Source organism: Aythya fuligula, chromosome 3 (assembly GCF_009819795.1).
Source record: "Aythya fuligula isolate bAytFul2 chromosome 3, bAytFul2.pri, whole genome shotgun sequence".
Classification (NCBI taxonomy): domain Eukaryota; kingdom Metazoa; phylum Chordata; class Aves; order Anseriformes; family Anatidae; genus Aythya; species Aythya fuligula.
The window spans coordinates 17,701,797-17,720,148 of NC_045561.1; the positions used below are offsets into that span (position 1 = coordinate 17,701,797).

The 18,352-nt window shown below is 42.8% G+C and overlaps 1 protein-coding gene across 1 annotated transcript; it reads right to left on the reverse strand.

The window, feature by feature from the left end:
• Positions 1 to 1,063: 1,063 nt before the first annotated feature.
• On the reverse strand, positions 1,064 to 3,894 carry LOC116488262 (left-right determination factor 2-like). Its single transcript, XM_032185740.1, has 4 exons — positions 3,630 to 3,894; positions 2,567 to 2,798; positions 1,570 to 1,809; positions 1,064 to 1,403 (listed from the first exon to the last, which is right to left on the reverse strand). Exons 1-4 carry the CDS (start codon positions 3,892 to 3,894, stop codon positions 1,064 to 1,066), a joined length of 1,077 nt encoding a protein of 358 aa, XP_032041631.1.
• Positions 3,895 to 18,352: the final 14,458 nt, after the last annotated feature.

Here is an 18,352-nt window from a genome sequence, read left to right on the forward strand (position 1 = left end):
CTTGCCTCTCAGATGAGTTTCTGGAATTTCTCCTCATAAAAGTACTAGCTTATACCCTGCAGAAGCATGGGGAGCAGTGGCGGTGGTGTTATTCTCCACAGCAGCTCAGCCCTGTGCCTGCCTGCATGGGCAGATAATCTTATCATGAGCAGGCAGAGACACGCATGTAAGTGGGCTGTTACTGGGTGCATGTTTGTAGGAGCTGGTCAGCAGGATACATTCAGAAATATCACTGATTTTTTTCCTCCGCTTTCACACCTAGGAATAATTATACACAAACAAATGGATATTTTAATAATAATACTTTATTGTTTTCTTGTTGTTGAAAGCAATTATGACTAGAAAAATAGCCCTTAATTGAAAAAAAACTGTAATACACAATCAGAAAAATAAGGGCCTGATTCTACAAACTGCTACTCTTGCAAGCAAAACATAGTCATGGTTTGTAACATGCCTATTCACATCAGGACTCTAAATTCTGCCTAAAACTGTGCCAAGCCCTAAGTACAGGGATAAAAAATATTACCCTTCGAGTTCTGGACAATATCATATGTACATTTATATATAAGTATACATACATACAATATATATGCACATATATATAAATTCCTTTGAGCTCTGGACAATATTCCATGTACATATATGTATGTATGTAGGCAATATGTATATATACAACATGCATGTATACAATACATATGTTTGTATACTACATATATGTATGTGTGTGATACCTGTGTATATTGTGTGTATACAATATATACATGTAAGTGCTTCTGCTCTGTAATCCACAATAAACGTGACTTGGACAAACAAGGACCAAAATTTACAGAGCGCTGGAGGCTGAGGAACTGAAAGTCAAACCCAGGTGTGACTTCTGCACCTGGCAGCGATCATTGTCCTTGCCTTTTGCCTGCAGCTGTGTGCAGTATCCTGGGGTGGGGACTGAAATAACCTGGAAGCAGCTCCACCAAATCCAACGAGGTGTAAGTCACATAGGTTTGGGTGAGGATGGATGCTCCTCTGAGCCCACAGGTGTCACAAGTCCTGTCCATCCATCTGTCCCTCACACCAGCGCCGCACCATTTGCCATGCAGCTGCACTTCTCGATGATCATGTTGGGAAACTCAGCTGCCTCAATCTCGGTGCGGTTGCCCCTCCTGACCAGGTACATGACAGGGAGTGAGGAGGTCTCAGCCACAGTGCAGGCACGTCCCCCAGCCCCCAAGTGCTGCAGGGACCTGGGGGGCTGCAGGCAGCCCCCCTGGCACCGGTAAGCCTGGTACCCAGCTGGCTCAATGACCCAGTACTGTGTCCAGGAGAGCTCACGGAAGCTGATGTAGTGCTTCTGACGGCAGCAGGTGGACTTCCCCGTCACCACACCATCCTTGCAGTCCCCAGGGCCCCTGTGTGTGAAGCAAGAAACAACAGGAGATCAGGAAGGCTGAGGGCAGAGTCTGGCCCTGAGCCATGATGCTTGGACCATGCCCAGGTTTGCTTTGAAAATTCAGGCAACAAAGTGAGCATGGTAACTCAGTGTCAAGGTTGCACGGATTTCGGTTTCATACTCACCCGTAGTCCTCCAAGTCAAGGGTATAAACCACCAGCTCGGGCTTGCCCATGGCTTTGTCCCTGGGGTCCTGCGAGGTGAAGCGCACTGCTTTGGCCACCTCCGAGGCGTAACTGCCTACTCGCTCCCCCTCGATCCAGACCTGCAGGACCATGGGCTCCTGCCTCTTGTTTCGCAGCCAGTAGTGCACAGCCTGTGTCACGTCAAAGTTCTTCCAGCCCGACTCTCGCACTGGAACCAGCCTGCCCGTCAGAGAAAAGCCCGTCAGATAAAGCCTGGGCTCGTGGTGCTGTTGTTGCCACCGAGTAATTTGCTCCCTGTGCATTGCCATGTGCCTCAGCTGCATGACAACTCTTACTGAGCAGCTCTGCCAAGCACCCACAGCAATTAACTAAAAGAAGCACACAAAGCTTGCAAGTCTAGCAGACACTGAAGGGAAAAACAAAAACCCTTGCATGTGCTTGTGCTAAGGTATTGATACAAGCAGTGCAGGGTTATACGCAGCATCAGTGCTTGTGACAGCAGCCCGGTAAACTTAACTACTCCCACCTGCACCTCTCCTAGCTGTATTAGGGCCACAAGTCCTTGCCCACCCAGAAAGTTGGTTTGATGTCTAATTCTGCCTTCAAGGGTTGTAAAGTTTTCAGAAGCTTTCAACTGCAGAAACAGATGCTTTTTGCATAATTTACTTAGTGAAAGCAGCTAATGAGGTGGCTGATGGAAAGCCTATCAGCAGCCAATAACCCCCATGAGTTAGACTGAAAGGTAAGCAAGTCAGATGGAGACTGTCAGAGGGAAAGACCATCATCTGACAGAGAAATGCTTCACTTTAATGCATTATTACATATTGCAGGCTTAACTTAATATCTGCTTTTATCAGCTTGTTCTAGCCTTAGAGGCCACACAGCCCAGTTCTACAGATGCACCTACACCGGACAGACCAGAGGCACACCCAGTGTCACCTGTCCCCATCCTGGGGACTGGAACCCCCTAACCTACCGGGAGTCGATCAGGGAGGTCCTGTTGGTGCCATCACGCTGCCGCTGCACCCAGTAGACACTGACTCTGGCGTTGGAGACAGGCCTGTGAGACTGCTTAGCAGGCAGGTTTGCCCTGTCCAAGGGCTTCTTGAAAAGTTTCAGCTCGGCCATTGTCACCTCGCTGTTTATCGGTATTCTCCCCTCCATGTCAAAGACGAGGTTCTGGCGTGTGGGGTCAGGATAGAGGACATCTCCCACAATGTCTGCACACATTTTGGACAAAAAAAAAGACAGTGAGTCATTGCCATCATCTGTACCTCATCCACAATTATCATCACAACACACTCCTTGCATGCTCCCAAAATGATCCCTTGTGGCAGAGACAGCCACTAAACACACTTTTTCTAATGTGCACTTGAATCAAGGTCTTGCAAACGCCCTAATTCTTCTTCTAGGCCTAAGCCTCTGCAACTTGGCGACAATGGAAAGAAATCTATATAATTCACCCCTAAATGGAGCAAACACCAAAAGTTGTGCATCCCTTTGTGCCAACACCATGTGTGAAAGCAGGAAACTGCACAAATTGCAATGAAAAAGTGTCTTCCTTTGCTGCCCAGGATGCTATGTGTGTCTATTAAAAGTAAAGCAAGCTTGCAGCATCTTTGCACAGACTCTGTTGTGTCTGCACAGCAGATTTCCTTGTGGATAATTTTCCCAAGCAAAATGAAAGGACCAGGGTGAGGAGACATATCACACCTGTTCCTACATGAATGAGAAGAGGACTTTCTGGAGCTTTGACTAAAAAACTGCAAGGTTTGCACTTTCTACTAACAATTTATTTATTTATTTATTTATTCATCTGCCCCAGATGCTTCCTGAGCACTGGTACTACTTTTCTCTCACGTGCCAGCAGCAGTCTGCCCTTTGCCAGGACCATGGGGTCCCCTCTCCAGCTGTGATGAGCCACTGACACGTGTTAATCTTTACACTGCTGCTACACACATGCTTTCCACCCTACTCCTCTTCAAAGCCAGACCCCAACCTCATTCCCCCGTGGGTTTGCCCGCGTGCAGGGACATTACCTGCATTGCCAGGGATTCCCCGGAGGATGCTGCCCAGGCTCGGCGAGGCGCGGCGCTTCACCCTGTGGCGCTTCAGCATGGAGATGTACTTGTTCCTCACGTGCTCTGGGATGACCAGGTCCACCAGGTCTCTCTTATGAAGCTTAGGGACCTCGGAGAGCCCCAGCTGCTTCAGCAGCACCTCCTTGAACTCTTCCTGGGTGAAGGCACAGACTGTGGTGGCCAGGCAGAGCGTGCAGAGCATCTGGGCAAAGCTCGGCTCCATCCTTCTCTGGCAGCGGCCCCGCAGGGAAGAGCAGGGATGTCACTGGGGCTGCGGAGCGCTCGCAGGCTGCTGGAGCAGGACAGAGGTTTTATAGCCAGCCTCGTCCCACTGGCACAACAAATTCCACAAGTGGGGATGAAGCAGAGGACTTGAAAGGATCACCCCCCCGCCCCTTGATAGACACATGCCAGTTTAACACCTTCGTGTACCGCCAAGCCGATACAAGAAAGTTTAGGGGAGCGACCAGATTCCTTCACGGGGAAGAAATTTTCCTGCTTTTTTTTAACTCCCTGTGAAGTTCTGCCCCAAAGTCCCCTGAGCAAGCAGAGTCTCCTGTTTGGTCTGGGTCAGACAGAAAATACATCTGTATTATACATTTGTATTAATACATAGTACTACATTGCCGTCAGTGCTGCACCATACAACTCTTAAAGGAAGCCTTGATCTTTACCCTAGTAGACTTGTTACTTAAAATGGACAATAACAGTCAGGAGAATAAAGCTACATCTGAATGTCCACCTTTATGGCAGACATTAAAAAAATAATTTATTTTTTGGGGGTGGAGGGTAGGTACCACTTTGATCTCTGACTATATGTATCAAGCATATGAATTGCAGCATCGAGTCATGGTGGTTTATGGTCTTGTGCACCCCCTCTGAATCACTGGAGGTGGAAGATGTACAGGGCTGGTGTTTTGCAAAAATGTTCAGTCACTCTTCATGGATTCCCGAGTGCTTAATAACATGTTTTCTTAAGAGAACATGGCTTTATATACAGGCAGATAATCCCTCAATGAAGGTGAGAAACCACGCTGCTTCTCCAGAACACAGGTAACAAGTATTGGTGTTTGAGTGCCATCAATAACCACAACGGAGAGCTGTCTCTAGACAGCAAAGCTGAAGCGGAGGCTGGATTGTGGGGGCTGCTTGTTCTTCTAGAAGTCAATCTTTAAACTTGGAGCTCACATCCTCTGCTTCCTTGGCTTTGCTGACATAAAATGAAGGAATCGATTTTTGAAACCAATCCCAGGAGAAGGGAATTGAAAAAGCAGAACCTGATCGATGAAAGTCTTAAAGAGCACGGCATTAGGGGCAGATTCTCATCCTCTCCCACAGAAACAAGCAACTGAACTTGTACAAAAGCACCTGGAGCAGTTCATGTCTCTTTCAAGCAAGTGTGAGCCAAGGCAGCCTGCTTGGGGCATGGAGGAAGGCAACAGAGCCTGCAGAGAGAGCGTGGCCAGCCACCTCTGGTTAGGCTGCTTTGCCTCTGGAGCCTCTTAAAGAAATTGCCTCCCTAAATATGATGAAGTCTCCACTAGATGTTAACGGGGCACCTTCTTGGGTTCAACTGAATTCTGATGTGACTATAAACGCATCGGTTGTGCATGGCCCAGGGCAGTGTCTGCTTTAATTCTTTGTTTAGCATCTTTCTCAGAACAAATTATTATTTTCTGTGATATTATTTCAGTCCCAAGGCACTAAAAGCAGTGAAAATTACCCACTTCGTTTGACCATCAGCTCTAACTCATGTCAGAAAGTTCCGCTCTTGCAAATAAGAGGAGGGAAGTTTATTTTGCTGGCATCTCTGTGACTGTCTTAGCCCCGTGGGAAGGCCCTGCCTGCCCTGCTGTCCCCTCCAGCTGCATCTCCAGCTACATGGCACGTCCCTGACTGGCACACTGGTGTGCTGGTACACGTTGATGTTGTGAGGGTCACCTGCTGCAAAAAATTACAGCTCATGCATTCGCAGTGGTCTTTCTTTAAACATGTTATAAGGCCTAATCCTGTAAACCTCTGTCCAGTTAGTCTTTATTTCTGGATCTGGATGAGACTTCTCCTGTGGCTGATGTCTGAGCTGCCAGGATGAAATCCCTTCCCTGTCTAATGTTTATTGGATGGTGATTTATGGACTTCACACGTAAAATAAATTTTTTGGAGCAAATAGTTGAGGCTCAGCTAGGAATCAAACAGAGGATGTGGATTGCAGACTTTTCACAGGAGAGTGATTATCCGGTCCAATTGGTGGATTTGCCATTCTGCCTTTGTCATGCAAACAAGAAAAGTCAGGAATTTTATAGTAGCTCTATTTGTGTAATGTGTATTAGAATCTCCACGGTGCATTCAAGGAATCAGAGTATTTAGAGGGGCTGTAGGGCACCAAGTCCTAGGAACTTACAGTTTTAATGAAATACAGGACCTGTTGAAGGGAGAACCTCTATATTTATGCTTTAAATTTAGTTTTGAACAGTTCTCCAATATATTTTCTGGGCATATCTATGCAGTGATTTTGGTAAATAAATCTAATGGCTTAAAAGAGAAAGTGTGAAAGGCTTAGCATAATTACACAGCCGTTATCCTGGGACACAGGAACGTTTCAAACACATTTTCAGTGTGCCAGTGAGGATCTGAATCCTTAATTTTTCAAGATCTGAATTTGCATGGGCATAATTATTTTGTATTACAGTTGGGCCCATATTAGAATGGCCTTTGCTTGAGTGATGTGAAAGGCCACAGTTTTTGTGTGCTCCAAGGAACGCCCTGATTAGTTCAACAGGCTTTTTATATAGAGATGTGAACACATCTCTACACTGATTTATTGATTTTGGCCTGTTTCTTTCTTTTTTTTCTTTTTCTTTTTTTTTTTTTTTTTCTCTTAAAGTCTTTGTCTTTTGAGTCTAGAAGTATGAAGATAAATATAAAAGTCTTAAGATGCATGTGTGAGCTTGCCAAATTAAAGAATAATTCAAGTAGAGGTTCTGTTTCTGACTTATTCAGTCTTAAGTCCCTCTCGGTGCAAGCACAGCTGTGGGATGGCAATGCATCCCCTGCCAGGGAGGCAGCCCTGGGTTTTGATGTTGCCTTTATTCAAGGAGAGGAGGGCAGCGGATGCCTCGCTCCCCTCTGTGTGGCTTCAGGACAGCTCAGTCTTGGTAGGACAGTTGCAGCCCTTCTGCACAAGATATGCTCAACAGCCCAGATGGGAACTGCAGCTTCTTGTTTGGAGGATTTGCTTTCAGCTGGGTCAGCAAGTTGCTGTGGGTCATGAGCTAGCTATTCCTTAGATTGGCAAATACTGGCTCCTGTTCTCAAAAAAAAAAAAAAAAAAAAAAAAAAAAAAAAAAAAAAAAAAGAGAGAGAGAGAGAGAGAAGTCCTAAATCAATTTCCTTTCTTCCTCAGAAGCAAGACCTTTGAGAAATTTGAGAAATTCCTCTACCGCAAAAAGGGAGTGAGCAGGCCAGAGGGTCATTATCTTATTTGTCTGCCACTTTAAATCCAAACACCACCAACCACAGGCCTAGTCTAGAAATTCTCTGACCTGTGTAATGCTTGTTTTTTGAAAATGGCATGTATCTGCTGAAAGATACTGGTAAACTGTCTGCCTAGGGTAGTGGCTTTCCTTCTTTTTCTGCTCTTTCATTAGGGCAGGGATAGCTTGCACAGTGCAAATAGCTAGAAGAACAGCACCCAGGGCCAGTACAGCTCACTGGAGTCTGCATGAGTGCTCCCTGCAGCAGCATCCTGCTCTGCAAAATCTGGCACAGAAAAATTTCCTAAGATAGTTTAACAACGAGAACTGCAGTCGTGCACCTGGGGAAGAACCCCAGGCACCAGGACATGCTGGTCCTGACACCAGGCATGGGGCCCTCAGCACAAGAGGGACATGGAAATATTAGAATGAGTCCAGAGGAGGGCCACAAAGATGCTCAAGGAGCTGGAGCACCTCTCCTACAAAAACAGGCTGAGGGAGTTGGGGTTGTTCAGCCTGGAGAAAAGAAGGCTCTGAGGAGACCTTACAGCGCCAGAGAGTTTGTGGAGTCTCTGGACGTGGTCCTGGGCAACCTGCTCTGGTGTCCTTGCTTGGGGAGTGGTGGTGGTGGTGGACCAGATGACCTTTAGAAGTTCCCTTCCCAACCTCAGCCATTGTGTGATTCTGTGATATGGCCTGATAGCACCAAACAGCCAGCTTTCATCTGGCTTCCAGTGGCAGCCTGAAAACAGCAGAGCTGCTCGATGCAGAGGGTTGATCTGCACTAAAATTACTTTTCAGATTCTGATTTAATCTAAAAACTCATCCATGTTAATTTTTGTGCCAAAAGGCTTTGTGCTAGATCAGGTGTCGTTTGACTTACCATGCAATTCCATGTGTCCCCAGCCCCCACCACTCCCCTCATAGTGAGCATAAAATCATAAAATCATAAAATAAGCAGTTATGGCAGCATTGCAAGCTCTGACTAGCACAACTCTGGGAAACACAACGCAGAGTCTGACGGCTGACCTGAGCCATGGTTACTGTGACCTGACAGCACTCAGATCTCACAGCAGACACAGCAACCACAGCCTCGGTGCCCAGCATCTGCTCTGCCTGCCAGTTTCCATGGTGAGTTTTGTGGTGCATCGTTTGCTTGAGCTACACAGGAATCATCCAGTTCATTGAATCTAGGTGAGGATGTGAGTCTGCTCATGGGGAAAAATTGCTTTTCCTTACCACCAGCCTAGGCCAGGCTGCATTGGCTGTCTCCAACCAAAATGCCTTGCAATGCCCTGTTGGGTTCCCTTTCACAAATGATGGTGGTGAAACCCCAGACAATAACGGGTGTGATGTTCCCTTATGCCAGGAGTGCATTTATCTCACAACATATCCCGTACAGTAAATGCCCCATTTCATTTGAGACCAGTTGCAAACCCGGTTCTTATCTTGAGTTCGGTTATATATTCCTGTAACTTTGGTGATATATGACTTCGATTGCAGATTCGCAACACACCTTCCTTAAGCACCCTTCTGCTTTTACTTATGGGCTTGATCTGCCCAAATGGCCCAGACAAAAGGACATCTGTTAGGAGAGGAATGGATAAAATGTCCAAAGTCCCACCATGTCCTTGCTCAGCTGATATCAGCTGGCTTGCTCTCAGGGTTTGTGTTGGCAGCATTTGCAAAGTGCCAGTGTTCTGGCAGAAAAGAGCTCTCTGATTTTTTTTTTATTTTTTTTTCCCCTACAGAAAAGCCAACACAACTGTTTAAATACAGCTTTTTCTGTCCCTTCAGCAGTCTCCTCCCCACTGCCCTCATCTATGCTTTGTTTGTAGCTGGGGCGGCAGGATTTGTGACCACTCGACAGCAGCTACAAAATAAGCTGCTAGGAAAAACACTGAAATTCAGCAAATACTGTTGAATTAGATAAATAAGCATATGTCCGTAACTTGTTTGCTTTACACCACCATATAGATTATTGAGGAATGTCCCCAAAGCTGAGAAATAGCTGTATTTTGCAGGAGCACCACTTAATTTTCTAATAAAGGAATATTTATCTGATGAGTTAATTTTTCCCCCTCCTCAGAGTTGTGTGTTTACACTGTCAAAGCTGGTCACCTGTTTTAATTTACGGGTATGTTTTTGCTGACTGGGTGATGCAAGTGAGAATCCACCTCTGGGCTACGTAGTGATGGAGAAGCTCTGAGAGGGAGCGGAGCTGTGCTAGCCTGCTGCTCATACTGCTGCCTTTATAACACCCTCGCCTGTACAACCTGCTTCATTCCCATACAGCCAAGTGCCCATTCATGTCCTGAAGCATGTTCTGCATCCCTTGTAGTCCTGTGCTAAGTCTTGTAGCAAGCGGCCTCCCCATTCGTTAGAAACACACGTGTTTTCCTGTCACACGAATAGACTTGGAGTGCTATTAATATTGCATCTCTGGCAGTGAGTAGCCTGGCTTCATTACACATTGTATTTCCTTTAGTTAATTTTTACTCTTATAACTTTTGCTTCACTGAATGCCTTTCCCTCTTGTGCTGTGAAGAGAAAGCTAATAACTTGTTCCCCACTCAGAGAAAGAGTAACGCTGTATTCCAGGAGCCAAACTTCATTACCAGGAGAAGCTGCAAAAGAAAAATTATGAACTACATGTTAATGCAAATTGAATAATTTGCATTACTAACTTTGCTGGAAGGTGTTTTTTTTCTCTGTAGGCCAAAAATAAACATGAAAGGCCAAGAGGAATGAGATCTAAAATGAACCTCTTCCACTATGTGCTGTGAGCTGTCATGCAAAATAGTCATTTGGTAGTTTAGTTCAAAAAATAAAAATACTCCCTGCATGAAAAAAAAAAAAAAAAAAAACAACCAAAAAGATAAAAAACAGTGCACGATTGTAGAAGACAAAATTAGACCACAATACACACAGAGAGGACAAATTGAACTGATAATTACTTTAGACTTCACTCATTTGGTACATCTGATACATTGTGGAGTAACTGCTTGAAGGCTTCCTTCCGTTAGTCCTCAGTAAAATACATACTTGCTCAGTGAAATATATATTTGCTAAGGCACTGTCCAATTTAATGTTAAATTAACATTATCTTGTTAATGACTTAAATTAACTTGGACTGTGCCTTAGCAAGCATATTGGTAAAAAAAAAAGGTATCTGTGACAGCAAGAAATTGAGCTAAACTACTTGTAGATTTGTTTTCTGTCTCTAACATCTGCTGCTGAAGCAAAGTTGGGGCTGTGGCACTCAGCAGGTTTTACACTGTGGAACCTAGATGGATTCAGTTTCAAAATAATCACTTGCACATGGCTTTTTTCCTTGATGTTTACAGCACATTAGCTCTGTGATCAAAAGGATGATAAAGTGGAATTCAGAATGGGTACAGCAGCACCACCAGACCCGGGTGAGCTGGTGGGAAGTCTGAGAGGTTTTTGGTAGAGTCAGGAGGTTCAAGAAGAACAAAACAATATAAAATGATGATAGGGATCAGACTGTAATCCCTCATCTTGATCCTTAACGTTAATTCTTTTAAAACAGAAAAAGACAGACATTATTTGCTGTAAACTTTGCATCATGCAGCACTGTTTCTTGCTCTTCAGAGAGTTCTGCCGTCTCTTCTGAGAATGGCCTCAAAGGACTTTAGAGTATTCTAAATGCATTTAAAAAGATTTTATATCTGTTAAAAAATTTCAAGCGGTTAACATTAACTCATTCTACCCTTCTGTCTAGACTGTGTACCTCGGTACATCTTTGACAATCACATAACAACTAATATTAAAATAGCCCCCCAAATTTCTTTTGCCTTCAAACAGTGCTGCAATGTTCTGAAAGGAGGGTGTGCAGGTCAAATGCCTCTACTCAAGCAGTTACTACAAAGCTGTTTTCACTTAAGTACTTTTTGTTGTTACAGTGTTTTTTAAACTATTTTCTGTATGTTATTACTTTTTAATAAAAAAGACTTCAGTATGAAAGAACTGGAGAAAATACAGTTCTTTGAGTTTTTGACTCCAAAACAGAACACAAAAGGGTATTTTACTTCAAGTCAGAGGTTAAATTATGTAATTTCCTGCCATGTACCCATATCTATGTAAACAAAGGGTATAAAGTCTTGGATTTAACATTGCCCTTGTAAAGAGTAAAATAAAGTTGTGTGACCTGACTAGTTTTAATCCTTTTAGCATTTATACTACAGGACCCTGGGAGATGCATTGTGTTCGTTTGATTTTAAAAGGGAATCTAGCCACACTTGGCCAGATCACTTGAAGCGTGAAACACAAACTTCAGGTTTTTGTTTTTTTCTTACCTAACCATTTGCTTACTTAAATGCATTAATCCAGGTATGGCCAACATTTACACGTAGCAATCAAATGCATTTCTGAACCTTAATTTGAGATTCAACACAAAATTTTGCAGGAAATGCCACACACTCAAACCTCATATCTGTTAAGTTTTACAGGCCGAATAACAATAAAGACATAGTGACTAAAATTTGCTCTATTTATGCAGCATGGCTGTTGATTTCAGCATCACCAGTATTGAAACCAGAGTTTTCCAACAAATCACACGTGTGGAAAAGTTTTTCAAAGGCACAGAAAGGAACTCAAGGCCATCTTTCATTGATTTGAGCAAAACTGGGGTGATTGTCTCTCTTTGCTTTGATTCGAAAAGAGATGGAGGAGTATTTTACCTCCGTGACAGCTAAACTAGAAATAAAGTCCTACAAGCAGAGCAGAGACGTAGGTAACCTGGAATTCATTTGAAGTACTTACTCAGTTTGACCAGATCAGTTACAACACCTCAACAACAGACGAGAAGAAAATGGTGTTTTCAATAAAGTTCAGGTTCTGCAAGTCCAGCACAGGGAATTTGAAAATCACGTTGTGCAGCAGATTTGGAAGACTGGCTCCCCAAACTCTGGAAATTGCATTGCTTGGTTTGTTCTTAGTCCCTTGTGATATGAAAGCTTACCTCTGGACTTCACTGTGTTCCCAGGCTGGAAGACTCTTAAATGTATGCTGTCCTTAACAAGCAAAGGCTCAGATGCATAATGGAACACGAAAATATGTTAGTGCCTTGGCGTGCCTTTGCAACTGGTCCAGAAACCACAACAGTTACAGAACACAGTTGTCTTGTTTCCTAAGAAAAGTGGATGGGAACTGGTTTCTTAACAATATTTCATGTCCCCAGAGAAATGTTCTCACTCTGATAATTTGAACGATAAGTTCAAGGTCTTATACTGACATACAAAATCCTTCTAATCATTACAGGAACTATGGCGAAAACGAACTACAGCACAAAGGAACTGTGATCAACCTGGCCTGCCCTTCCTCAGGGCAGTCGGTCATCTGGGGCCTTAAGCCTCAGGTTTGCTCCACTCTGGGCTCTGAGTACCGCAGTGCCAGCTTGCAGCTACCCTCTCAGCTGTGTCCATACAGCTGCATGTGGGGCAGTGCCAGGAACTAATGCAGAAAGTGTAAAATAAAAGGCGCTGTGAAAGCAGGAATAGCCTGCTCCCCTGCTGCCACGGGGCACAGACCTTCCTCCTGCCCTGGATCCTGTCTTGCACTAGGACCTGCTTTTAACTCCTCCCAAATTAATTCCGATCACTCACCTCATTATAATCTGGTATATAATCTGCACATATAAGCATCTGCTTTACTGGGACTGTGCAGAATGTCAACAGGAAGGGAGAGTTGAAGAGATTTGGGCTCTCCTCCCAGTTCTGTCCCTGAGTCAGTATAATGACCTTGAGCAAATTGCTTTGGCCAATATTTTCAAGTCCCTATTTAGTCACTAAGATAAATAACATGACTTTCAAAGGTACCAGCCAAACACAGCTTCTATCAACAAAATTCTAATCACCAACAGACTAAAACAATTATAGTACATACACTGGTAAAACAAGTGATATAACTCTTGTCAGCTGTTACTGTGTCTTTACAGTGAGGAAAATTCTCCACTGATCCGTAGATTACCTGTGTGTTTAAGCCCAGTAGGCAGTGACAAGATGACTTTCCATTTTTACAAGATCAGGAGCACTCTTACTCACAAGAAAATGTTAAAGGCGCTGTGTACAGCTGGAAGGGTTGCAAGCGAACACCTTTATACTCTTTGCATATATTTGAAAGGAGAAAGATGGAAAAGAAAAAAAAATGATTAGGAGAAATAAAATCATTATAAAAAGGGAGATGTAGGAAAAAATGAATGGGGAGAGGAAATAAACTGCTACAGAAAGACGAAGGAAAGAATGGATAGGGAGGGATGAGAGTGAGAAAGCCAGAGGGTATGGTGATTGTATGTCCAAGAGGTGATGACACACTAAGGACTGTCCTGTATTTAGGCAACTCCTCTGTCTCCCTAGACGTGGAGGGGCCATAAGGTGCCCTGAAGGACCCCCAACACACCCATGGTGTGCCTTGAGTGGCAGTCATGCACCTGAACTGGTTAGATGCTGTTGCACGCCACACAAACTCTACCCAAGCCAGGCCCTGGATGCAGGATCTTTCTGGATGGAAAAAGCCACAGTGCCATTGGTGGTGGCTGTTTGCTGCCGTGACAGCTGTTCACATCCTCCTGCTTAAGGCACTTTGCATTCTGTCACCAGTTTGCCCCAGACACTTGCACCTGACCCCCTGCTTGGGCTCACCAGGATCATCCAGTTGTCATTATTGTCCCCCCGTGCTCACCTGCTGCAGTGTGAATGTGCAAAGGAGCTGAGCCACTGCCACACTGCAAAGTGCAACAGGGACTTTCTGTGCTCTTTGCAAAATGAAACTCTGAAATTAACAAATCACACCTAATGGCTGAGTCACACAAATCCACAGAGATAATTATTGGTGCAAACTGCCAGGCGTTACACTGTGCTATAAAGCGTAACTCTTAGTTTGGCTGCTTCTGATCTGCTTTGAGCTAGCCTGAGATGAAAATAAAGTCAAAGCTCTTTGAAATCCTCACAGACTGCACTCAGACTTTTTTTTTCCTCCCCATCTTTAAATCCAGGAGTTGGAAGTTTGCACCCAAGGAAAATAAAGACCACACGTTTTAAATGTTCTTTCAAAAATATTTAATCCAGGTTTCTATTTAAATATATTCATATTTTAAAAATATAATTATTTAAATTATAGCCATTTACATTAAGGCTTAAGCTTTCGACATTTAAAAATGTTGTAAATTACATTTAAAAATGTTCAAGCAGTGTGCTTGATACTGACCCTTGAAGGCAAGCCAAGACAGTGGTCTAGGCAGGGCCATGATGTCGGCCTTGGAGTCCAGTTTGTAAGGATGAAAGCTGAGGATCTCCATGGACTCTGCAGATGCACTGTGGATGAAGCAGTCCAACCACTTCATTCTTGCTCCAAGTTGTCAAACTGATTAGTATTTGGAAAAAAAAAAAAATTGGAAAAGTAGTTTTCTTCTTCTGATCTATTTTGATTAAAAACTGGATTTGAGAGGTTAATCAACAACAAATTACTTTCAATTCATCTTGGGGATACATGCTCCAGCATATCCTCCTGTCTTGGCCCTCCAATAGTTCGGACTGCAGGATCTCCTGGAGCATTTTGTGGCTCCTGTGCAAGCAATTGCCCAGCTTTCTGCTCAAGGGAAAATACGCTAATATCTATCCAGGTCTCACCCCAGTGCTGTTGCAACAAGAGTTGTTTTGTATGATCAGGACAGCTGTGGAGCACAGAAACAAGGACACCAGACCGTTTTGCTATAAAGCTAACATATATTGTACCCAGGGACAGCAAAACATTACACGCTGTAAGTGGTTGGTGATATCATCACCAATGATATTATCACGCTGGTGATAAATACACCTGCCTCCTGGTTCACCTAAACCAAACATGTGGCCAGGTGCTGTCCTCTTTGGTGGAAGAGACCAGGATGTGACAGATGGTTTCTCTGCCTCTCTCTCTCCCAGGGAGCTGCCTTAATTATAGCTAGTGCTACACTACCTATGCATTAAATCCTTTCAGACTCTATATACACAAGCTTAATGCATGGATAGACATTACCATAATATGTCAAGTCAGAAAACACTGAAGTCATCCATGTTTCAGGTCTTCTTGTCCTAGCTTTATACCAAAATATGTCACTTCAGCAATGGTCTCATTTCAACATCCTACTAATAAACCTGAAAATTCTGAGTATCAGCAACAGATTCTCCACAGCTGCATCTACCCACAAAACAGAGGTTTGAAATCTCATGCCGAAATCTCACACCAGTGAGTGACGAGGAATTCCATGCATTGCCCTGTGGCGAGGCATGGGCCTGTCTAGCCCAGGCGGGACTACAGCAAGGTTTGACAGTGTTCGCAGCTGAGGTATCAGTACAGAACACAAGGAACGCTCCCAGGGACTCCTGTTTATACATAACAGTGACGATAAAGACAATGATCCCAAAGCACAAAGTAGGAATAATACCTCGCTGTTTAATAAATCACTTTTAAATGCAGAAAACATTGTTATAAGCTTTCTCCCCCCCGCCCCGTGCATTTCTCACATACTTTTCAGAATTGCTGTTTTAGATTGATGTCATTTGTACATTTCAGTACAATTCCAGCTTTCATCCAAATATAACTTGAGAAAGATCATGAGAATAATTTATCATGCTCAACCATGAACAGCAAGGTCTCATGCAGCATGTCCTATCTGATGCAAAATGTAAAAGAAAAATAAGGCAAATTTCTATTACATGTTGCTAGATATATTTGGTTAAATGGTTTGTATAATAGCGAGCTCTCTTGATTAATAAAAATGCATTCAATCCTTAATGCAAGGCTAGTTTTACCTTGAAAATCAATATTATCTATGAATGAGAAGCAACACTAAGAATTAAAAAGGACAGAGAGAAATGAAGTGTAATTAACAAATTTAAATCTGCACTTGCTTCTTGCTGATTTGTATTATGATTAGAGTTCATGTAAATATGTCTATCCATCTAGATTTTTCTATTTGTTTTTATTGTGCACATTTAAATGCTCAGATCTTTCAAAAAGAAATGCCCACACTAAATCCTTTGGTATATCGAGATTTGTAAACAGATTGCTAGATGAAAGCAAAGATTAAAAGGTAGCAATGAGCTGCCAGGCATGAAACCTGAATTAAATCCATTAAGATAGATTTGAATAAGCAAATAAGTAAGGAACAGCAAGCTGAGCTGAAGGTTTTCTTCAGAGAGCAGCAAAAGTAACCACTTCAAGAGCTGCCACACATGGTAAAGCATCAGGCCACCTCATACTCGGTCCAGAGACTATTGATGTTTTGTTGGAAGTTCACCCATTTAGGGAAGTCCTGCTGTGATAAATCAAACCTAAAGTGACAGGTCAGTTCTTCAGCCATAAGGTCATTTAATAAAGTACCTTTGCCTGAGGGTATAACTCAGGTAAGGGAACAGTCCCACACGTAAGTGTAAATACTTCGCACACTTGCTCAACTTAGTGCTAAAGAGCAGTTGAGATGGGTATGGAGCACGCAAAGTACAATAAAGATGGAAGAACTTTAAATTCTGTTGACCTTCTCTGAGGCTGGATTCCATCTGCTCCAGCAACGTAATTAAAAGTTTGCTAACTAATGACAGTATGTGGCTTTTGTCACCAAAAGAACAGACAGTGGTAAACAAACCCTTATTTACAAGAGGTAGAGAGAAGGGAGATGTGACTGCTGCTGAAATTAGAGATAAACAAAATCACACCTCCTAGCTAAAGAGCCTGTCTAGACAGAGGAGAAAAAAAAAAAAAAAAAAAAAAAGACAAAAACTTGATTTATTCTTGTGAGAAAGAGAGGGGAAAATGATTTTGCAGTGAGAAAATCAACCAAATGGATTTTGATCCTGAAAGTATAAGAGCTGCCTGCAAGCATGCACTAAGGCTTCACCTACATGGTATATCTACTCTGCTACAGCCACGTCAGTAAGATTTTATTTCAAAAAGAAAAAAAAAAATAAGTATTCCACTTTTAATTCCTGATTGAAGAATTATTGAATTATTACATGAAAAGTTATTCCAGAAAAGCCAGGATAGAATAGTTATTCTAATATACTCATGCCAAACATCTTTCCCACCAATTTAGCCCTAGGTAGAAGACAATGTATTTTTAAGCAGAAACCATTAACGCCATTCAACAATAATGGATGTCTTTATTCCAGCATGAATCTGAGCCACTCTGCTTTAAGTTGAGGACTTTTGCGCCATTTTCTAACTACCATAAATGCTCATGGCCAATTTAAAATCACAGGTTATCTGCATTTATCTGCAATTATTCTATCTTAAAATTTCTCTTAGTTATTGCACATAACTGGGACTTTTTCCCTTTTTGCAGGATGGAGTGGTGGAAGGCACTATAATATATATAGTATATATATGTAGTACGTATATATATATACTATACTATACTATACTATACTATACTATACTATACTATATAAATAAAATGGCTGGGAGCAGCATAGTGGGCATTGCATGCAGGGACCTAAAACCACAGAGTTTGAATACAGGCAGAGTTGAAGATGGAGAGGTAATAATGGGACTGCCAACTAGAGAATATGCTGGCTTTTAGGCAGCTCAGATGCTAAAAAAAAAAAAAAAAACAAAAACAAAAAACATTTTAAACACTTTTTTTTTAAACATAATTTATTTTTAAACATAAAAATTGAAAGATGACTCAGTACTGGTCTGAGATCTTGACTAGTGTAACATGTAACCTCTCCTCTCCTCTCCTCCAGACAAGAGCCTTTGAATATTTCACAGAACATTCCTATTACTACTTTCTGACTCTTTCAGAGCTATCCATCTCAGCATACAGGCTGCTTCACTGCCACCTGTGTGTTCACCCCCTGTATCTGACTGGGATTTCTGACATTCAGTGCCCTGCTTGAAATTCCACCTCTTGTCCTCCTTTTCTGCTAAGAATGAATAAAGTAAAAAAAAAAAAAAAAAAAAAAAAATCTCTTTGGGGATCTGATTCTTTGGGGAGGCCAAAAATGTGTGTCACGGAGGCACAAAATGGTTTCCTCCCAAACACAGCACTGTAGCTCACATTAAAATTAAAACTTAAATATCATGAAGAAGTTACAAAACGTTTTAGGCCTCAGCAGAGATTTTTGTCTTTAGGAACCAGTATAAAATTTTCATGGATATGCCATGAATGCCTAAAATAGCTGTTGTAAGCCACTACAGATGTCACGTAAG